The following is a 20,456-nucleotide window of genomic DNA, read 5'->3' as shown; positions in this document are numbered from 1 at the left end:
TTTTCATTTCTTTGGGTAAATAAATAGCAGGACTCTAAATCCTGGATCCTAACAAAGATTATCAAGTTTCAGGAAATCATCAGCTAGTCTTTCAAAGTGCCTACGCCATTCTGCAGTCCCATCAGCAATGTTAGTAAGAAGAGTAAGGTGCTCTATACGTGCCAGTAGTCAGTGTTTGGCTTTTGCCTATTCTAATATGCAGATAGTATATCCAACATCTTTTAAGGGGATGGGAAACAAAGCTTTCTAAACTTACACATAAGAAACCTCTTAAATACCGTGTTTTCTGCTTATCCTGTTTAGTCTCAATGTGCAAGAGCAAAAGAGTTTTAGTAAATTAGCAACTTGGGAATAAAAAGACACTTAAGACCGTACATCTAATTTCCACTTGGGTATCCTGAATTCATAACTGTTGAACAGAAAAATTTTAGCATCTATAAACTAAGATAACCAGTTTGTAACTAAAAAGAATTTATTCTATCACAGTAAAGAATACAGCTCAGTGATAGACTGTCTTTAACACCCAAGATCTTAGGTTTAATTCCAGGTCCGAGGTGGGAGGGTATTAGTCCACTATCCATTGCTATTCTAAGAGTATAATATTATAACATAAATTAGATATATTTGTAACATATATATACACACATACACATACATATGCACACATGCATACGTTTTGTGTGTGTGTGTCTATGTCTATGTATGCAAGCTTGCACACATGTGCATGTGGAGACCAGAGGTTAACCTCAAGTATTCTTCTCAGGTTCTGACCATATTGTTTCTCAGTAGGGACTCTCATTGGTTTAAAATTAATCAAGTAAACTTGTTGTTGGCCAGGGAGTCCCAGGGATGTGCCTGACACTGCCTCTCCAGAGGTGTGAGAACAAGCATGTACCACATGCCTGCCTTGTATGTGGGTTTTGTGACACAAACTTATTGCTTCACGCTTATGCAGCAAGCACTCACCAACCAGAGAGTATCTCATTAGCCTCTCTAACATATTTCTTAAAAGTACAAACGGATCACTAACCTTAAGCTGCTAACCACCAGGTCAAACGTGTTTTCTGGGAAGGGAAGGAATTCTTCATCAGCTAAAATATTCACAGTAGGAATATCTGTTTCTATGGAATTTTTCTAATGATAAAAGATAAAAGTTCAATTATTTAAATAGCATCAATTACTAACACAACCACTGTTAAACACTGCTAATATTATATTCCGCTTAGCAGTTTCTATCAAAAAACAAAATACAAAATGTAGCACACAAAAAGCACTCAAGTTTTGTTAAATAACACTCAGCTGCTTCAAAAAATATAAAAAATACATCCATTCACACTAAAACAAATCTCAGGCACCTAAACATCTCAATGCAACAAATGAAGCTACAGACTACTGAATCTGAATGTACACTTTTAGACTCATAAGGATTTTTAAAAATCTTATATAAATATGACTAAAAAGTTAGACACTGTAAATGAAAGGCCAATTTTAAAACTTCTAAAAAGCAATAAACAATGTAAATACAAAACAGGAAAATATTTATTATAAATTATGAAGGGTTAACATTTCTAAAAATAAGCTCTTAAAAATGGCCTAGAAAAAAATTTATGTAAAAGCTGAAATCAATGAAGGTGAGAGGAAAGGCATGTCACAAAATTATTTTAAAAGTTCAAAGTTTTAGTTGTTTTGCCAGAAAGATGTAATAAAGTTAGATTCAGGAATAGAACATGCCCCCTCCTCATAGAACAGAAGTAAAGGCTGCATATATAAAGCAATATAATGAACTTTCATATATTACACTATTAAGAGAAATGGGCTTAGGACAAATTTGTGATCAAGGAAAAACACTCATTCTAGGTCAGATCCAAGGAAGAAGCTATCCACAGGTGTGCACTATGATAAAGCAAGACCATGTGAAACTATTGCTTTGAATTTATAATGAGCTTACAGAATGAAACACTGCTTTGAACTTACTATCGACATCCTTCTGTAACCCTCCTTTGTGTAACATTTTATCCATGAAGTAATTTTATAGAGACCCTTTGTCTAAGAAGGTGTAAATGGCTAAGAGAAGAAATAAAGTATAGCTTTTGGGGGCTCTGCTCCATCCACCAAATATATATATGTATATATGTCTGTCTATAGTATGTAAAATATGTCTAACAGGAAAAAACGACTAAATCAAGCACACACAGTTGTTTTCCATATGTCGTTAACAGCATGAGCGGCTACTGAGAAACTAGAACTGAGCAGGCTTCTAGAAGCTGCTCAGACAAATCAACCACGTGATGCTCACATACTGGAAGGCTCTGCGGTCATTTAAAAGGAAGTGCACATGTACAAAAAGTATTCAAACAGAACAGAACAGCACTCCATAAAAACGCTGGCATGTCAGTGCACTGCTGTTCACATGAACTGGGAGGACGGAGAGGGCTACATGTTTATAAAGTCCCAAATGTCACCCACAGCTGTCTCTGGGTAGTGAGATCAGGAATCTCTTTTCTTACTCCTCACTGCTTAAGTCTTCTTCATGTGTATACATTTATAATTACACGTATATTACATTGTGACAGAAGTAAAGAACTAAAAATTAAACCAGGTCAGAAACAAACAGTGTTAAAAAGCTACCTACCAAAGCATGTTCTGCAATGTCTGTTTGGAAGATCTTTCCCACAGTCTCCTGCAATTTGATAATTAAAGCACATCAGATGATACAGAAACATTTATAGCAGCAGTAGCAAAGCAAAAGAGTTACTGAAACTTCCAAAGGAGAAAATTATGGAGTAGTTTTTGTCTTGTAAGTTTATTTTCCAACCAATTCCAAAATGATACACAAGTTTCTTTGAAATATATAAAGAATACCACAGATTTAAACACATGAAGCTAATTATATTTAATATATTTAACATCCTTAACAAAATAAGAGGATACAGGTATGGATACCAATACCCTGCACTACTCCATTACTTCAACCTTTCTTTGTCTAACATGCCGGATGCCAGTACTTATCCTTACTCCTGTTACAAAGACTTCACACAGGTTCACGCTCCATTCCCATTCACAGAGTTTCCAGAGGAAAAGAAAACACACACAGAAACTAAGAAGATTCGTTTTCCACTTCAATCATCCTCTCTTAAAGAGAAAGGGTTCTGACAATGTTACTCTTTCCTCCAGGATTCTGCATCCTGATCTCCTCCAATATTTAATCTGTATCTTCCTGTCTATTTCTCTCACCTAACAACAGGCATCAACTTCCCAATCTTGAGAAAATTCCTACTTCTGAGCATCATTTAAATTTCATAAAGTTGTATTTGTGCATAATAAACATACACTTGATAGTTTTTGTTTATAATTCAGGACTCTACTCATATGGTCCACAATTCTTGGTGTGTATGTGTCACTAAAGCACTCTCATGATCTAAGCATGACCAATCTGTTCCGTCTGGGTTAGTCCTGTTCCACCGATCTCTTCATGCACAGCACTACCGAGGTCTCAGTTTCTTCAGTGATTTCTGTGGTTTCCCTCTTCTGTTAGAGAAGGTGCTATCTTTCAGTTCACCCATATTTGCTTTTGTCTACTCACAGCTTAGCAAGAGTAAACCCTACCAATAGTTTGTTAGGCAAGTCCAGTACAAAAAGACAGACACAAAAGAAACTAACATATACCATGCCACCATAAAGAGCTATTTGTCATCAAAAGCGGGGGCACTATTTTAGAAAGTAGTCACAAGTGGCTGCTGAGATGGCTCAGTGATTAAAGATGTTGGGTGCCAATCTGATGACCTAAGTTCAGTCACCAGAACTGACATGGTAAAACAGATATAATCAACTTTCTAAAGATATCCTCTGATCTCCACCTGTGTTGTGACAGGCACATGCTCACACACATACTTACACACACACACAAGACACATGACTATGTCTGAAATAGAAGAAAATCCAACAGTTCTGAGACAATGAAGAATGACCTGGCTTATATTTCAAAAGGATTGCCGTACAGAACAGACTGTTGGGGCAAAGGGAGACCAACATGGAGGCTACAGCAGCAACTCAGACAGGCAGTGCAGGTAACTAGGGCCAATATGGTAAGGTAAAGGCAGTAAGAAGGCAAAGGGATAGATATAGATGAAATCCAAATGAGAATCCGAGATCCAATCTCTGATCCATTCCTGCTGGGTCTACTAGGTCTCTCATATAATACAGCTTTTACATGTGCTTCATGACTGGACTGCCTTTAGCTCTGCCTCCTCCTCATGCCTATTCTCTCTCCTTTGGTCTTTCTTACATAACACGCCTAAACTAATTATGTTTAAACATCACTACACATCACATTCCATAGCACTCGCCCTTTCCTTCTGCCCTGCTCTGATTTTCAAAGTTATCAACCACCAGCCCAGATTCTCCGCTTCCAGAACTACATCAAACACATTCTGATATTTCTCCCATCCTTTAACTCTTGGTGCCCATCAATGAATGTTTAATTTCCTATGGCATGTATTGTCAGTAAGTGTTTGAGGAGTCTCACAAGTCTCCTGCACCCCAGCTCAAACATATGTATTGTCAAAACAGGCTTTACTTAAATCCCAAGAGCTGAGAGACGGCTCAGAAGAGTATTTGCTGCTCTTTCAGAGGATCTGAGTTCACGTCCCACCCATGTCAGGGCTCACAGCCATCTGTTAACTCCAGCCCCAGGGCATCCAATCCCTCTGGCTACTGTGAGCACCTGCACTCAGAGGCACATATTTATATGCCAATATAGTCACCTACAGATAATTAAAAATAAGACATATTTTTTCTAAAGCCCACTTTAACCTGTGTCTTACTCAAAGACTAAAAAGATAAATGAACAAACAAATGTATTTATGGTTTGTAATGATTTGAATAAGAATGGCCCAACTTGAATGCTTGTCATCAGTGGGTGGCCCTACTCAACAGGGATTAGAAGGTGTGGCCTTGTTAGAGGGAGTGTGTCACTGAAGGTGGGCTTTGAGGTTTCCAATGCTCAAGCTTGGCCCAGTTTCTCTTCTTCCTGCTGCCTGCCAATCAGATACAGAACTTCCCCTCTATAGTACCATGTCTGTCTGTGCTCCACCATGCTTCCTGACATGTGGACCTCTGAACTCTAAACCAGCCCTCCCCAGTCAAATGGTCTTTTTTATAGGGGTTGCTGTGGTCATGTCTCTTCACAGCAATAGAAACTCTAAGACACAGTTGGAATTAAAAATATAAAATAATGAGTACTACTAAATGCTATCTATAGTTTATACAGCTTTTTAATTAATAAAATTAATTTTCTTATGTTTTTTTGCATCACTAAGAATCAAATTCAGAGCTTCATGTGTGCTAGACAAGCATTCTGTTACCCGGCTTTACTGTGAACTATTAAAATGCTTAAACAAAATGAAAACGAAGAGGAAAATATATAGGTTTAAAGAAATTATCAGGAGCAATGTATAAATGTTTAGCAATTTTAATATAACAACCTAAATATCATTCGACTAAGCTGATCATGAAAGTCTTTTCTTAAAATTAACTGAGTTGGGGGAAGGGAGATGATTCAATTATCTTGACTTAAAAACATTAGGATCTGAGTTCAAATCCCTGAAACCATATTAAAAAGAAAAGCTGGGCATGCAGTGCCTGGAATGCTAGGAAGAGTGGAACGACAGGAAGCTGCCAAGGCTCACTGACACTCCTACTTAGCAACACCAAGGCTGTGCTCTGACCCCCATGTACACAAGCACACAATACACATGTACCTAAAGGGGGGTGGGGGGGCTCTAAATATGCTCACACATGCATACATGCACAATTAGTCAATTTTATTTCTCAAAGTTGATTAAACCAGTGTATAAAAATACCTTATTCAAATGTTGTGCTATGTAGCCTCTTCCACATCCTATGTCCAGTGCAAGGGGAAAATCTCTGGAAGACAATAGAGATAGAAGTTAAGCTTTGCAATAGAGTCCATAAAACAGTCAAGGGTTAATTTACTTATGCAGAAACATTTCTGTAATCACTGCTTTCAGAAAATTCTATGGTTGGCCTTTTCTGCCTTGCCAGCAGTATCTACAGGAGCTATAATATATCGAGTGAGTCTGTCTGATCTAGTCACTAAGCCCTAAGACTGAACTATGAAGAACCAGCCCAGGGCAGTGGATGTAGCTCAGCAGTACAGCACCTACCAAACATACATGAGAGCTCAAGCAAAAAACAGACAAAGAGGTTTAGAAATGGATTTGAAGAACACACTTAATGAAGGCATTTGAATTCAATCATCCAGACGAAGACAGAAAACAAGCTAAATGTAAGTCAACACGGAAAACACCGGCACCCAGCTCAGTGGTAGAGTGCATGCCCCACTTATGCAAGGCCCTACTTCACTCTCTAGCACCACAGGAAAAATCAAGGCAAAACATGCCCCTCGAAACGCTTAATTATTTTTTGAATCTTAGAAGTACAAAAAGTTCCAAGTGTTTACTGCTAAGTAAGTCAACTCAAATATCTTCTTTCTCTTTAAAAATATATTTTTTAAAAGTCTCTATAAAAGTTCTCTATAAATTCTCCTGGAGTAATTGTCTTGGAAGCTTACTGCCTTCATCTGCTAATCTAGGCTAATCCTAGTCCTGGAAGCTTCTACCCTCATGCATCTAATTTAGGCCTAGAATGTTTTCCGTCTCTGAGACTCGCTGCTGAATAAGATCATCCCTTCTAGTTCTTTCTAATCTCTGCCTAGCTGGTTCAACTCAGCTGTTCTTGTCCAAACTTATTTCCCAGCTGACTTATTCAATCTGGCTTTTTTCTTGGCCTCTGAATTGCTCTGCTTGGTCTCAAACTAACTCCAGCAGTCTTTTCTAATTTTCTGGCCCCTTCTCATTCTCTTGCTCACTCTGTCTTTACCTGTGACTAGCTTGTTCTCTCTTCAATCTGTCTCTGTAAAACCCTCCTGGTAAAACTGCCTTTTTTCCCCTCTCTCTCTGGGTTGTCCTACTCTACCTCCAAACAGTACTCCTGTACTATACTCTCTTCCTCCTGTCCTGTCTCTCCCTTAAGTAGCTTCCCTCTCCTCTCTGCTTTCATGAGAGTGGGGCATATCCTTTTCTGTCAAATCTTTCCCTGATTTTTCACTTTTTATGCTACTCTATTAGACATCATTTTCTAACATGGTGCTTCCTTCTACAAACGAACTTTACCTTCATGTTTGGAATTAAAGGTGAGTACTAAGGGTGTTTCTGTATTCTGCCCAGAAGGATTAAAGGTGTATGCTAAGAGCTGAGCCACACCACAATTAGAAACAAATATCCTATAACATAATTTTAATAATGTGAATGTTGATGCAATGTATATGTACCACATGTATGATTGCTGACCAGGAAAACCGAAAGTGGGCTTTAGATCCCTTAGAACTGGAAGTTAGAGATGGTTGTGAACCTCCATGTGGGTACTGAAAATGGAACCCAAGTCCTCTGGAAGAGCAACCAGCCCTCTTAACTGCTGAGCCATCTTCCTGCCCCACAGTCAGGACACACATACCTCATACCTGCAACACATCTTCATGCACACACACAAAATTAATAAAAGCTTGTATGACAAAATTATAAAATACCAATACATAGATGGAAAACCACAAGTAACATTTTATTTCACTCAAGGTTCTATGTCTTGATTATAAAGGAGCAATAACTGAATTTTAGTTTTAAAATTAGAAAGACAGGAGTTCAAATTCTGGATCAGTAATTTACTAACATGTGACTATAGGTGATTTAGCTTTCCTGAATCTGTTTCCTCATCTATAAAATGAAAAAGCTGGGGGCTAGCGAGATGGCTCAGTGATTAAGAGCACGTGCTGCTTTTGCTGAGGACCCAGATTCAGTTCCCAGCACCCACACCAGGCGGACTGCAACTACCTGTAACTCTAGTTCCAGGGGTTCTGATGCTCTGTGGGCATCTGCATGCACCCATTTTATTATGTATTATATTATATTAATATATTATATATATATATCATATATATATTCACACACACATACACATAAAATCAAAAACGAAATTATTTTTCAGAAAACAGCAAAATTACTGCTTTTACTACATATGAAATATTTAGCACACTATAGATGTTTTTAAAAGAATGAGTTATTTGATTGATTTTTAAGAGTATTAAATAGGCCTTAGTTCTCCCAAATTATATTAAAATCTGTGTAGTTAATAAAACACAGCAGTGATAATACAAACTACTCTGTGTTTGCTTGTTTCTCCTTATGATACAAGAGATGGAAACTGTAGGCCTCTGCATGTTAAGCACAAGTGGCTTCAAATCCACACCTGTTAAGTACTCTAATAATAGAACTTCAACACATTTTAAATAATTCAGTCCTAACTATTTTTTTTTTTTTTTTTTTTTTTTTTGCAATCACACGAGGAAGATTTATTGTAGGCGAGATGAAACGAGAGCTCAGGCCAGCATGCTGGGGTCGAGACTCATACACCACACAGGGAGTAGAGGAGTTCGACCCCGACCTGAATTTTCACAGAGCTTATAAAGGAAAAAACCACAAACCAGGGGGATCAAGAGGGAGGGAGGAGGGGAATTCCAAAACCACAAACTGCCCATACATTTAGGTCATATGCTAGTCATGTGTAACACTAGGCAACACACCCAGGACTTTGTGACATTGTGATTAGGGGTAGTGACATTTTACAGGGCCATTGGACCATTGTGGCCGGAGGCTATGGGTCATTGTGGCTGTTCCAGGAAACTTTTCATGCAAGAATGTTCCGGGAACCATTGTACAGCAAGGGAGGGGTGAAAAGTTCATGTTCTCACAGACCCTACTTCTTCTTTTTGGGTAGCTAGGCGGCTTATTATTAATTTTTAATCCTTCATTCCCCACTTCTTTTTTTTGTTAATAGTTCTAATCCTAGAACTTCATGGAGAACTCAGCTTCATCTAGCATACAGTCCTAACTATTTAATGTTTAAATTATCCTTTCAGTCATAATCACAAGAGTCTTCATGGACTTGGCTTTAATATCCTCAGGGCTGCATCACAGAAAATGTAAAGTCCAAACTGAAAATCAAAATTTAATGTTTCATTCATTAAATCATACAAAAACTATAATTTAGGCAAATGATTATTGGTTGAAGTGGGTCATAGGTGTCACAGTAGAGAGAAGCTCACCAAGAAGTTAAGCCTTCAGTTTTCCCAAGAGCAGAGGGGTTCAGCTTTCTTGGAAAAGACTCCTGTTAGCTCACTCTGGTTACTTTTATTCAATCATTGGGGCTGGGAAAGGTTCCAACTTCCAAAGTTATCTTGCACTTGCTGCCTGAGAAAGCGGAGAACTCATACAAATCTTCGTCCCTTTCACCATGGCTAGACATAATCAAAAGTAAGAACTCCAGGTTCGCCAGGTTTGTGTAGCTGCAAACTCTCACACAGCACCACGTGGCACCTATGACCAGCCTCAACCAGTAAAGATGTACCCAAAATACAGCGTGAGAAACTGTGAGTTAAAGAAATCCTCTCTGCTTTAAAAAGACAAATGTGATAAATCTATCCCATGTGGTATAATTCAACAAGTGTCACTTAACTGAAGTCAACAAAAGGAGGAGTGATTTGCTAGTACCAGAGAGTAATTCTAATACAAAGCCATCATTTGGCTGTAGTTCCACTACATGGTGACAAGCCTGAATCAATAAAGCTTTCATTATGCCTAAAACAAGAGCAGTAGATCCATCAAGAATTTTATACTACTGAATTGAAAGTGCTCTTTCTCAAGTCATAGCTTGTAGAAACTGTATTATTATTACCAATGCTTAAGATAAAATAGACAGTCTTGTAGGTCTCCTTTTCCTGGGATTGGTGGGGGAGGTAAGGTTGTGGGGTGGGATCTGGATGGGGAAGCAGAAGCAGAAAACTCCCAGGAGAAAGCTTCAGTGAGACAGCTCTACTTTACTGATCCAGGGGTAGGTATCTAAGGGCTCTTAGGTTTAGGGGTGGGAAGGGGCCATTGGTCATAACACAGTACCTCATTATCACATGGGAAGGGGAATAGAGCGAGACACATGCTGAATCGGGCAGCACTTGCCAGAAGCTCTTTGCAGGGTTATCCTCCAAATAAGGTGAGGCATCTGTGCTTAGAGACACTACAAGTAAGTCCAGGTAGAGAGAGGGAAGCCTCACTGAGAAAGAGTCCTCCATTTTGCACTGAGCTTGGAGAATAATCCAAACATACTGGACAGCAACCTTAATAGCAGGGTTCTCCAACAGGGCTCATCTCTACTAACTGGAAAACAAATCTAGACAGATGTTCTTTTACTCAAATGGCAAAAGATTCTATTGTTCATTTTAATAAAACCTAAATTTAATGTCTAATAAATCTTAAAATTTTACATGCAGTCGATTTTAGTTCAATATTTGAGCAATTTCTCTATTACTAAATTTGGGCTAAATCAAATAGATCAGTCATTTAGGCTTGTAGAAAGGTACAAGTTTTACATTCAAATTTTTTAAAAAAAAAAAATGTAACAATGAAGAAAATGGCATTTGCTATCCCAGACAAGAAAAAGAGTGTGTGCTTGAGATCTCAACACTTAGAGGTGGAGGCAGGAGTGCCTCTTGGGCTACATAGTGAGACACTATCTCAAAAATCCAAACGGAAAGATGTTTACAGTAATTTAAATCACTTCTCATACTCAAGTACTCCACGTAACAAGCTCACATTATTTGATTTCAAGCCTCCATTCGACAGTAGATTTTGATCTTAACCAGGCCTGGAGGAGCATGTCTATAGTCTCAGATGCTAAAGAAAGAGGGCTGTCCAAGTCCAGTTCAAGGCATGGCCTAGGACTTACAGCAAGAGTCTGTTTTGGGAAAAAAGAGACAGATGAAGAAACTAAAAGACAGAAAGACAGACAAGGAGAGAGGATCGAGGGAGAAAGGAGCAGGGAGAAAGAGAGACTGCATCTCACTGAAATAACATCTCCTACCTGGCTATGTCGTATACACGGTCTGCAATCCGACTTCCAATCTGAAAGATTTCAAGAGTCAACAGGTTAAATACGCCAAGTAGGCTTAACAGAACAGTAATTCTTTTTCCCTAAGATTCAATTTATGTTTCAAAACAGAAGTGATTCCTTCTATCCCATTTTCTATTGTCCTACAGCAACTTTCTTTACAAATACTGAATATGGGCATACTAAAAGTACCCAGGAAACAAACGGAAGCAAATTACTGTAGAAGTGAATTTAATGAAATAAAGATGAACAATCTGCTGGGTGTGGCAGTTTATGTCTAGAGTCCTACTGTTCAGGAGTCAGAGGAAGGAGGGCTACCACACGTCTGAGGCCAGTCTGCAATACATGGTGACATAACGAATTCCAAGCCAGTATATTGTCTCAAAAACTCAAAACCATTATCAACATCAGGAGGCTGAGGCAGGTGGATTTCTATGAATTCGAGGTCAGACTAGTATATATTACATAATGAATTAAGAAAGCCAGTGCTTGCAAATTAGTAAACAGCAAGTGTGGAAAAGTATAGATGGCCTTCCCGAACACAATGCTAAGTACTACCTTTCACTGCGTTGGCATCTTCCAGGATAAAGCCAACTATCCACACATTGCCCTCAAGTCTCTTATAAACATTTTGAACTTGTGGTTACTATTTGGAAGCTAAGAATATCGTTGATTTTGTTTTGAGGGGGTGATGGGCAAGGGATTAGGACATCGAACGAAGTCTTTTCCCTGAGCAGCACACTTTGTACGATTCCCAATGGCAATAGTTTTTGGTTATTTCAGAAATGATTCTCATATACTCTACTGAATAGATTCTACTTGTGCACACTCAAAGGTTTCAGTCAGGTTGTAATCCAGATGCCCTTCTTGAATAGAAAGGAGGGATTTATTGAAGGCCTTAGGAATTTTGCACTTTTCCTTTTCCTAGGAGATTCGTCCCATCTCTCATCAGCCTCGACTAAACTTTCATACTTTTCACCCATAGCAGTCATTCTTGACCATCGCAGTCACCAATACCACTACCACTTTTTCTTCACCTTACTCTAGCTGCAATTACATTCCTTGTCTATGTATGTCTCCCGCTCTGCAAATGTGGAGATCCTGCTTTGCCCTGGAACTCAAGCAGTGTTTGTTAAGGGAATGAATGACTGCCATGCACGCTCTCAGAGCCTATCGCCCTTCCAGGATAATCCGAAAGTCCCAGGAAGGTAACGATTCTCAAGGTCACACGGTCGGGTGGATAGGTCCGCCCTACCAGGCTCCGTGCCTCCCTCCGTCGCGGTCCCACAATCTGACCTCCTCCTTCAGGTAGTCAAATTTCATGGGCTCGGGCTGCCGGGCAGCCCAATTCTTCTGCTTCCTCTTCAATTCCCTGTCGAAGATGTTTAGAGCTCTGGGCGAGGTGCTGCCCGAAGGAGGAACACTGGAAGCGACCCCCCTGCGACCACCTCTCCCTGCAGAGACAGCAGGACCTCCAAGCCTTGCGTATAGGCGCGAAAGAACGACTCGTCGCAGCATCTCTAGCCGCGGCGCTACAGCTGGGCATGTTTTCTATTGTGCGCATGCGCCAAAGGGACTACGACTGCCGCAGTGAGACAAAATTGTGTCAAGGCAGAAGGTTGAAGTAATTTGGCCTAATTCGCGTGCCGTTACGGCGGAGCGTCACGCGAAGGATTGTGGGAATGTGCTCCATGTGAACTCAGACTGGGATCGGAAAAGAGTAGTGAGTAACTGTGGTTGTCCGTCGGTATCTCCTGTGATTTGTGAGTTGAGTAGTACGCCTGTAGCTCAGTCCCTTTCTGACTTCACTGTTCCCTTCAGAGCTGCTTCGAGAGAGAGAACGCAGCCGAGTAACTTACCCCGAAAGTTTGTGAGGTGGGATGATCGTTCGGGACGAGCCCCTAGGCCAGAGGGTGGGTGGACTGTAGGGATAAGGGGAAGCGTTTGAAGTGGGGTCTAGTTGCTTTCGCTCCTCTGAACGTCCCATGTTTGCCGAGGGCTTCTCTTTCCCCATTTACAAGCACTGTAGTTGGGTAAGGTGGTAGCTGTGTTGTAAAGTTGTTCAAAGTATTGTAGTACATCTGGAATTTATATACGTATCCGTATTTTTCTCATTAGAATGTAAAAGATTTTGAAGTAAAGCAACACTGGCCTGTGTGATGACGGCACAGACCTGTAATCCCAGTATTGAGGCTGAGACAGAAATGACTGCAGTTCAAGGCTGGGCTAGCCCGTAGTATTGACCTACTGTCGCAGAAGTGAGGGGTGTAATACTGTCTTGCTTGGTCAGTCAGCCTTTATTCTTACAGAGACTTCTGACTTTTTTTGCAAAGTTGATATCTGGAGTAATCAAACCATCAGAGACTGGTTTACAGTTTACGAGGGAACATTAGGCATACAAACTTTTCCTGTTTATATAGCCTATCTAGACTTTAGTTACTTCGAGAATAAAATGTTATTAAAAAGTGACATTTGGGACTGGATAGGTGGTTAAGAGCACTGGCTGCTGGTCTTCCAGTGGACCTAGGTTCAATTCCTAGCACTCACTTGATTGCTGACTACTGCCCCGTCAGTAAAACCAGTTCCAGGGGACCAGAAGCCCTCTTCAGGCATCCATGAACACCAGGCACAGAAGTGGTGTGCACACATACATGCAGACGTATCACACACATGGAAAAATTATTGAATATGTGACATTTGTTAACTATAGTTTGAAACTAGTTTTGGTCTTGACAGAAGGTAGGATTTACAGAAACAACACTGAGGTAAATCTGGTTTAATTTTTTTTTTATCCCCCTCATTAATTAGGAGACAGTTTTGTAGAACCAAAAGCTGCTACAACATGAAAGAAAGATTAACAAAGAGAATGAAACAAGACTATGAAAACCCAATTAGACCAACTGAGATTTCAGAATCTTGGTTTTGTCTCTGTGTGTCTGTTTCATATGTAGATGCTCATACCAGCCCACATGCCCATGCACTTGTGTGCTCATGTTTGGAAGGGTGCTTCTATGTGGAGCCAGAGGTGACTGCTGGTGTCTTCCTCAGTTGCTCTCATTGGAACCTGAAGCTCCTCAAATAAGCTAAGTTGGATGAGCAGGGATCCTCCTGTCTCTGCCTGTCCCAGCTGCTCAGCACTGGGATTACAGGTATTGAGGGGTTTTTTTGTATGTTCTTGAGGATCAAATCCTATTCAGCCTTCTCCCCAGCATCCATCTTTGGTTTCTTGAAACAATTTCACGATGAAGCCCAAACTGACCACCAATTCCCTATGTAACTATATAAGATCTGGCCTCAAACTCAGAATAATCATGACTGCCTTCAGAATCTTGGTTTTGCATATGTGACTCTATGCACCAAGAATAATCTTTTAATTGATGGCACGTACAGGCTAAAAATAGCAAAAATTCTGAAGGCAGTCAACAATTAAACATTGCCCTCCCCAAAACCCTAGGATTCTGTTTGGTTTACAAGTTTATTTCAAGTAATCTGTAATGGAAGGATTATGTTTTGCTGTGTCTTTCTTTTTTATGTTTGACCCCGAATAGTTTGGGTAGGTGAAATTAAGTTTAAGTGGTTTTAATTTTGTACATTTGGAGAGAGGGAGGGAGGGAGGGAGGAAGGGAGGGAGGGAATACACACACAATAAACGTTTTTAAAAATATTTTAATTATTAATCATTCATCATTGTAATTTTTATTTTTAGTACTTTGTTTCTCTGGATATTTCTTCATTAAGACTGTAAAAATGTCCTCCAAACAAGAAATAATGGATGACCAGCGGTTCAGGCGGGTTTCAAAGGATCCCAGATTTTGGGAAATGCCAGAAAAGGACCGAAAAGTCAAAATTGACAAGAGGTTTCGAGCCATGTTTCATGACAAAAAATTTAAATTGAACTATGCCGTTGATAAAAGAGGACGTCCTATTAGCCACAGCACTACAGAGGACTTGAAGCGTTTCTATGACCTTTCAGACTCTGATTCTGATCTCTCTGATGAAGAAAGTAAAGTACTGGATGAAAAGAGAGTGAAGGAGAAAAAAAAACAGACCAAAAAGGAAACAAAGTCAAAAACACCGATTGAGGAGAAAAAGAAAGAAACCAAGAAAACTGACCAAAAGGATTCTATAAATAAAAATGACTTAAATAATTCTGAAAGAATTCAGAAAATGAAAAACTCACATAAATCTCCGAAGATAGATTCAGAAGTAAGTCCCAAAGATAGTGAAGAATCCCTACAAAGTAGAAAAAAGAAAAGGGACACCACTGACCTTAGTGTTGAAGCTTCGCCCAAAGGAAAACTGAGGACCAAAGATCCCAGTACCTCTGCAATGGTGAAATCTTCAACAGTCAGTGGTTCTAAGGCAAAAAGAGAAAAGCAAGCAGGTTGGTTGGCAGTACCGATTCTTTTGTATTATACTGTTTTACTGTTATGATCTTTTAAAAAAGTAGACAATATTTTTGTAGTATATTGAGAAAAATCAAGTGTTTATTTTAAAATACAAAATTATTAAAAAAAAAAAAAAAAAAAGGCAATGATTTTCTCCTGTATTGGTACCAAAAGACAAACGTGAGAGCTTGGGTGAACAGTTTTGGTTTGTCATGAGCAGTGCTGAGAGCTGCTATGTTATTATATAGGCAGAGATGTGTTTGAAGAGGGAGGTAGAGTTGGGTACTCGCTAGTTCATTCAGTGTCTGTATGACAACTGCTGTAAGGCATGGTCACCTTGTTTAGGGTTATTGCTAGCTTATATGGTACCTTTGTGCAAGTCAGAAAATCGCATGTCCTCTGAACACACCAATACAGTTCTCTCTGGGGTTCATAGTTTGGTGAGAGGATGGCACTTGAGTGAATCCACACATTAATTTCCCTTGAGTAAGTACATCCCAGAGCTCATGGCTTGCTGAATGGAGCTAGATTTGGTTCCAGCTCTTCTTTCCCTTTTGTAGATGCCTTTAGATAGACAACAGCCTGCTAAAGTCTTGACGCTGTCCACTAGAGATACGTAGTGGTGGATCTCCTAGTAGTAGCATTAAAACACCAAAATAAGCAGATGAAGTCATTTCTTATATCTAGTGTATACAAATTCCTTCTTTGTAATTAATGCTAACAAATTTACGTTTTTAACTGTTAACTACCATACTGGACGGCATAGATCTAAGGTAAGAAAAGTCAAACTTGTACTACAGAATATTATTACAGGAAGGGCCATAACATAAATGAGATTGAAAAAATTCAGAAGTAGTCATTCAAAGGTAATAAGAGAAAAATCCCTAAGGAATACATTGTTTTTATTGGGATTAGAAGAGCAGAGGGGATTAAGTTTGAGGACCAAAGAACTTTTTGAGCAAATTTAGGATTGGATGTGTTTAGAAGGATCAGTAGTCCCACTCTGTTAGACAGTAAAGTCTTGAGGTTTGTATTTTAAGCCAAATAATATCTTCGAGATCTTCCATAAATTCCTTCATGCATCCTGGCGTGCTGATGAATGTCTGTAATCCCAGTACTTGGAATATGAGTCACAAGAATCCGGAGTTCTAGGCCATTCTCTAGATCACATAGTGATCTCAGGGCCAATGTGATCTGTATGTGGTCTGCAAGCAAGATGGTTCAGCAGATAAAGGCTCTTGCAGCTCAAACCCTGCATCGTGAGTTTGATTCTCAGTATCCATGTATATAAGGAAGGAGAAAACTATGAAATTGTCCTGACCTTCACACATGCAGGCCTCCTCCCTGTCCTCCATGCACAAGAACATCATACACAGACATGCAAACAAAAATTTTTAAAGCTTTTTTTATATTCGTATGTCTACTATGAAGGTCAAAGAAGTGAGCATTGGATTTGCTGGGTCTGAAGTTACAGATGTTGTAAACCACCATTTGGGTGTTGGGAATCAAACCCAGATCCTCTGCAAGAGTAGCAAATGCTCATAACCACTGAGCTATCTCACCCACCTTCATAGACAAGGATTAACACTTTAGTATGGTGCATGAAATCAGATTTGTTAATCAATAATTTCTCTTTGTTTATGAGCCCATTGAAAGCATTAGATCTTACAAATTCCTTCTTTTGCCTTTCCCTCATTCAGTGTTTTATACATTGTAGGCGATAAGTATTTGATTAATGAATAAATATTATAAAAGAATTATATGTATTATAACAGGATATAAATAAATATTTATAACTATTATAACAGGACTAAAATAAAAACAAATTACATTCTTCATCTTAAGTTTTACAATTTTCATTCTCCAAATGCATAATCTCTTGAATAAGCTGAAGTTAGGAACAACAGCTTAAACATGGTGTATAAACTTTTCACACATGCAGAGGCGATTGCTTTCAAAAGTGGAATATGAGCCCTTCCAGAGTTGTGAAAGAAAAAGTAAGTCCTACTTCAACAAAACATCTTGGTATGTGGTTAACAGTTATATAAGAGCAGAAAATTTTGTACTATTTCTATTTGATGATCTCATTCATAATATATAACTTCTTTTCTCCATTATGTATGAATAGTTATACATTTTATCTCCAGTCCACATTTACTGAGCCTGTCTCTTTTTTTTTTTTTTTCCCCCCGCAGCTGGGGACTGAACCCAGGGCCCTGCGCTTGCTAGGCGAGCGCTCTACCACTGAGCTAAATCCCCAACCCCTACTGAGCCTGACTCTTACAGTAAACAGCCTTATTGATGTTTCTTGTTAAATAACTCAAAGGCACATTGTTTTGTGGTTCTGTGGATCAAACACAGTGCTTTGGCATGCTAGGCAAACACCATGCCATTAACCTTGAAGGCACTTTGAATTCAGATATCCAGAACTCATCTAAAATAAAGACTCTTCATCAAATGAGTTCTTTCCCAGTGTTGCATGTCTACCTGTCTAACCAGCCAGCTATGTCTGTGGGTCAGGAAGCTGGGACTCACTGATGCATTTAAAACCCCTGTTCCTCATATCAAATATCCCTGTCACTGTCCCATCTGAGGTTCCCAGAGCTTTTCACTGTGCTACAGTCCTCCTGTCATCACCTCTCTCCTGACTTCACTTCATGGCTAGAGGATGTACTGTCCTTGTGTTTTTACTATTTTCTACTCACATGACCCCTCCAGTTTTTTGTGGTGTAGTTCAGATGACATCCTTGTAGTGTCCTCCAGTGAAAATGGAGCAATGGCAAAGCCAATCTCCTCCATCATACTTCTTGTTAACGCCTCAGATCTATTGTTAACTTGAGTCCTTGCTGGCTACAACCCACACACGTTTGCTGCTTTTTTGTAATTGTCTGATCTTTACATATGCATTTCCTGCTGCTTGGAACAAATTGTCTTCATCAACTTTTTTCACTTTGATTACCTAATTCCCTTCATTGTTTAGTTAGCTGCAAAGTAACCACACTCTTGGAAACTTAATACATTTAGAGTAGTTTCATTGTGAGTATAGTAACTTGATTATTTATTTTAATACTTGTTACTTAGTAATTCAACTGGAAATTAATTGAAAATATTGATAACCTCTTTTTTTTTTGCCAATGATTATGTATTATATTAAACATCTAGCACAAAGCAGGTATTCCACAAATACTAAATGAGTATTTAAACCCACTTACATGATCTTATATATTATGATTTCACTTAAATAATTTGGTATAGCATAAATGTTACTGTACTTATATTCATTTTCTCTGTTTTGTAAAAGTTATATTTTTACTAGATCTAATGTCAATAATTTGGATTTAATTTAATTCTCTATGTCTCCTTCTTCCCACAATATGCTATAGTCATAATGGCAAAAGACAATGCTGGTAGAATGCTTCACGAAGAGGCCCCGGAGGAAGATTCAGACAGCGCCAGTGAACTAGGAAGAGATGAGGAATCCGAAGGTGAAATCACAAGTGATGATAGAGCCTCAGCGGATGACGATGAAAATGAAGATGAAGAAGAAGAGGAGGATGGTGAGGAGGAGGAAGAAGAGGAGGAAGAGGAAGATGAAAGTGATGATGAAAGTGATAGTGGTCCTGATCTTGCGAGGGGTAAAGGAAATGTAGAAACTAGTTCTGAAGATGAAGATGATTTGGCAGATTTATTTCCAGAAGAACCTGGTTTTGAACATGCTTGGAGAGAATTAGATAAAGATGCTCCTCGGGCTGATGAGGTAACATTTGCAATAAGATTGTTTATGACATTATAGCTTCTATGGGTGATTATAACTTCTATTTGATGTCATTACATTAAGTAGAGAGGAACTGAAGGGCTAGCTCAGTTCAGCTAGCATGGGTAGACTGAAGTGGGGCATGGCGGCACATACCTATAGTAGCATCACTTAGGAAGCAGCAAGGTTGCTGTAAGTTTAGGGTCATCCTGGAGTGCATAGTGAGTTCCAAGCCAGCTTGGAGTATAAAAGAAAACTAAACAGAAAGAAAACATTAAAAATACTTTGAGAAGAGCTTTATCAGTGAACGTCTGTGAGGCTTGTTTGTTGTTGATTGAACCCAGGATCTCCTGTCTGCCAGGGAAGATCTCACCAGTGAGCCGTATCACCACCCTGTGGGATTCAGGATTAAGATTAAAATTTCTTGAGGACTGGAGATAAACTCAGCAACCTAGCATATGTGAGCCTTTAAGTTCAATCCCAGCACAAGAAAAAATGAGCACCTTGAAATGGAGCTAGTGTATAGAGATTAGATGTGTGCAAGCAGGTAAAATGGAGAAGTTCTGTCTCTTTTCTTTCTAACTTTGTTGGGGGTGGAGGTTAAAATTCTCATTACTTGTTAAAGATCGCACGTAAAGTCATGTACTTTGCCACACTTTACACTTTCACTCGTGTGTGCTAGGATGCTCTACTCCTGCTCGTCCTCCTTCCATGAGCCCTCCATCCTCCTGCCCTGCTCCTGCTTGGAATCCTGTTGTTTGCCCCACACAGTCCCTCCTTCTGCTTTTAGATGACATGTACTCCCTTATCCTCTCTTCCCTTGCTCCCTTCAGATCTCATCCTCTGCTCTCATGAACCCTTCCTAGTTTCATGATGTAGAGACATAAGAGTAAATCTGGACTCAGCAAGCTGGAGAGAGGGTTCAGCCAGTAAAGTGCTTGCTATGCGAACATAAGGACCTGAATTTCAGTGAGACAAAAATACTATAATCTTTATGGCTCATTGGCCAGCCAATCTACTCAGCCAGTGAGCTTCAGGTTTGGTGAGAGACCCTGCCTTAACAAAACATGGAACCAGACATAGTGGCACATGCTTCAAACCCAGCATGTGGAAGAAAGAGGCAAATGGACCTCTTGAGTTTGAGGCTAGCCTGGTCTAACAGCAAGTTCCAGGACAGCTAGAGCTACATAGCAAAAAACCTGTCTTTAAAATAAAATTGTAATAATAACATGTAGAGTGATTCAGGAAGCAACATCAGTGTCAACCTCTGAATTATATATTAGTTCACATACACATATATA

At 39.3% G+C, this 20,456-nt stretch overlaps 2 protein-coding genes across 13 annotated transcripts in view; one reads left to right on the top strand and one right to left on the bottom strand.

Annotated features, from left to right (window-relative positions):
- The window catches only part of Ndufaf5 (NADH:ubiquinone oxidoreductase complex assembly factor 5), a 29,517-nt gene extending 16,951 nt beyond the window's left edge, over positions 1–12,566 (bottom strand). For 3 of the 8 annotated variants that reach the window (XR_005501826.2, XR_005501827.2, XM_006235097.5), the window contains exons 1-5: positions 12,310–12,531; positions 10,987–11,027; positions 5,862–5,925; positions 2,633–2,680; positions 1,031–1,134 (exon numbers count right to left, since the gene is read on the bottom strand). Coding sequence is in view for 2 of the 8 variants with exons in the window: in XM_006235097.5 (XP_006235159.1) it covers positions 1,031–1,134; positions 2,633–2,680; positions 5,862–5,925; positions 10,987–11,027; positions 12,310–12,531 (479 nt within the window). In the remaining 6 variants the exon portion in view is untranslated. Of the gene's footprint in view, positions 1–1,030; positions 1,135–2,632; positions 2,681–5,861; positions 5,926–10,986; positions 11,028–12,268 lie in introns of those variants that run through there. The other 5 variants (NM_001126371.1, XM_063283341.1, XM_063283340.1 and 2 more) reach the window with 5 other exon arrangements.
- A 44-nt stretch (positions 12,567–12,610) lies between these two features.
- Esf1 (ESF1 nucleolar pre-rRNA processing protein homolog) overlaps positions 12,611–20,456 on the top strand; it is a 53,163-nt gene continuing 45,317 nt past the window's right edge. Inside the window, exons 1-4 of one of the 5 annotated variants that reach the window (XM_063284287.1) lie at positions 12,680–12,736; positions 13,965–14,162; positions 14,720–15,397; positions 18,785–19,158. In XM_063284287.1, coding sequence (XP_063140357.1) covers positions 14,761–15,397; positions 18,785–19,158 — 1,011 coding nt within the window. In that variant the 5' untranslated portion in view covers positions 12,680–12,736; positions 13,965–14,162; positions 14,720–14,760. Of the gene's footprint in view, positions 12,889–13,964; positions 14,163–14,719; positions 15,398–18,784; positions 19,159–20,456 lie in introns of all 5 variants that reach the window. The other 4 variants (XM_017591950.3, XM_006235106.4, XM_006235105.5 and 1 more) reach the window with 4 other exon arrangements.

Source organism: Rattus norvegicus, chromosome 3 (genome assembly GCF_036323735.1).
Source record: "Rattus norvegicus strain BN/NHsdMcwi chromosome 3, GRCr8, whole genome shotgun sequence".
Taxonomy (NCBI): Eukaryota; Metazoa; Chordata; class Mammalia; order Rodentia; family Muridae; genus Rattus; species Rattus norvegicus.
This window is presented reverse-complemented; position numbering and strand designations above follow the sequence as displayed.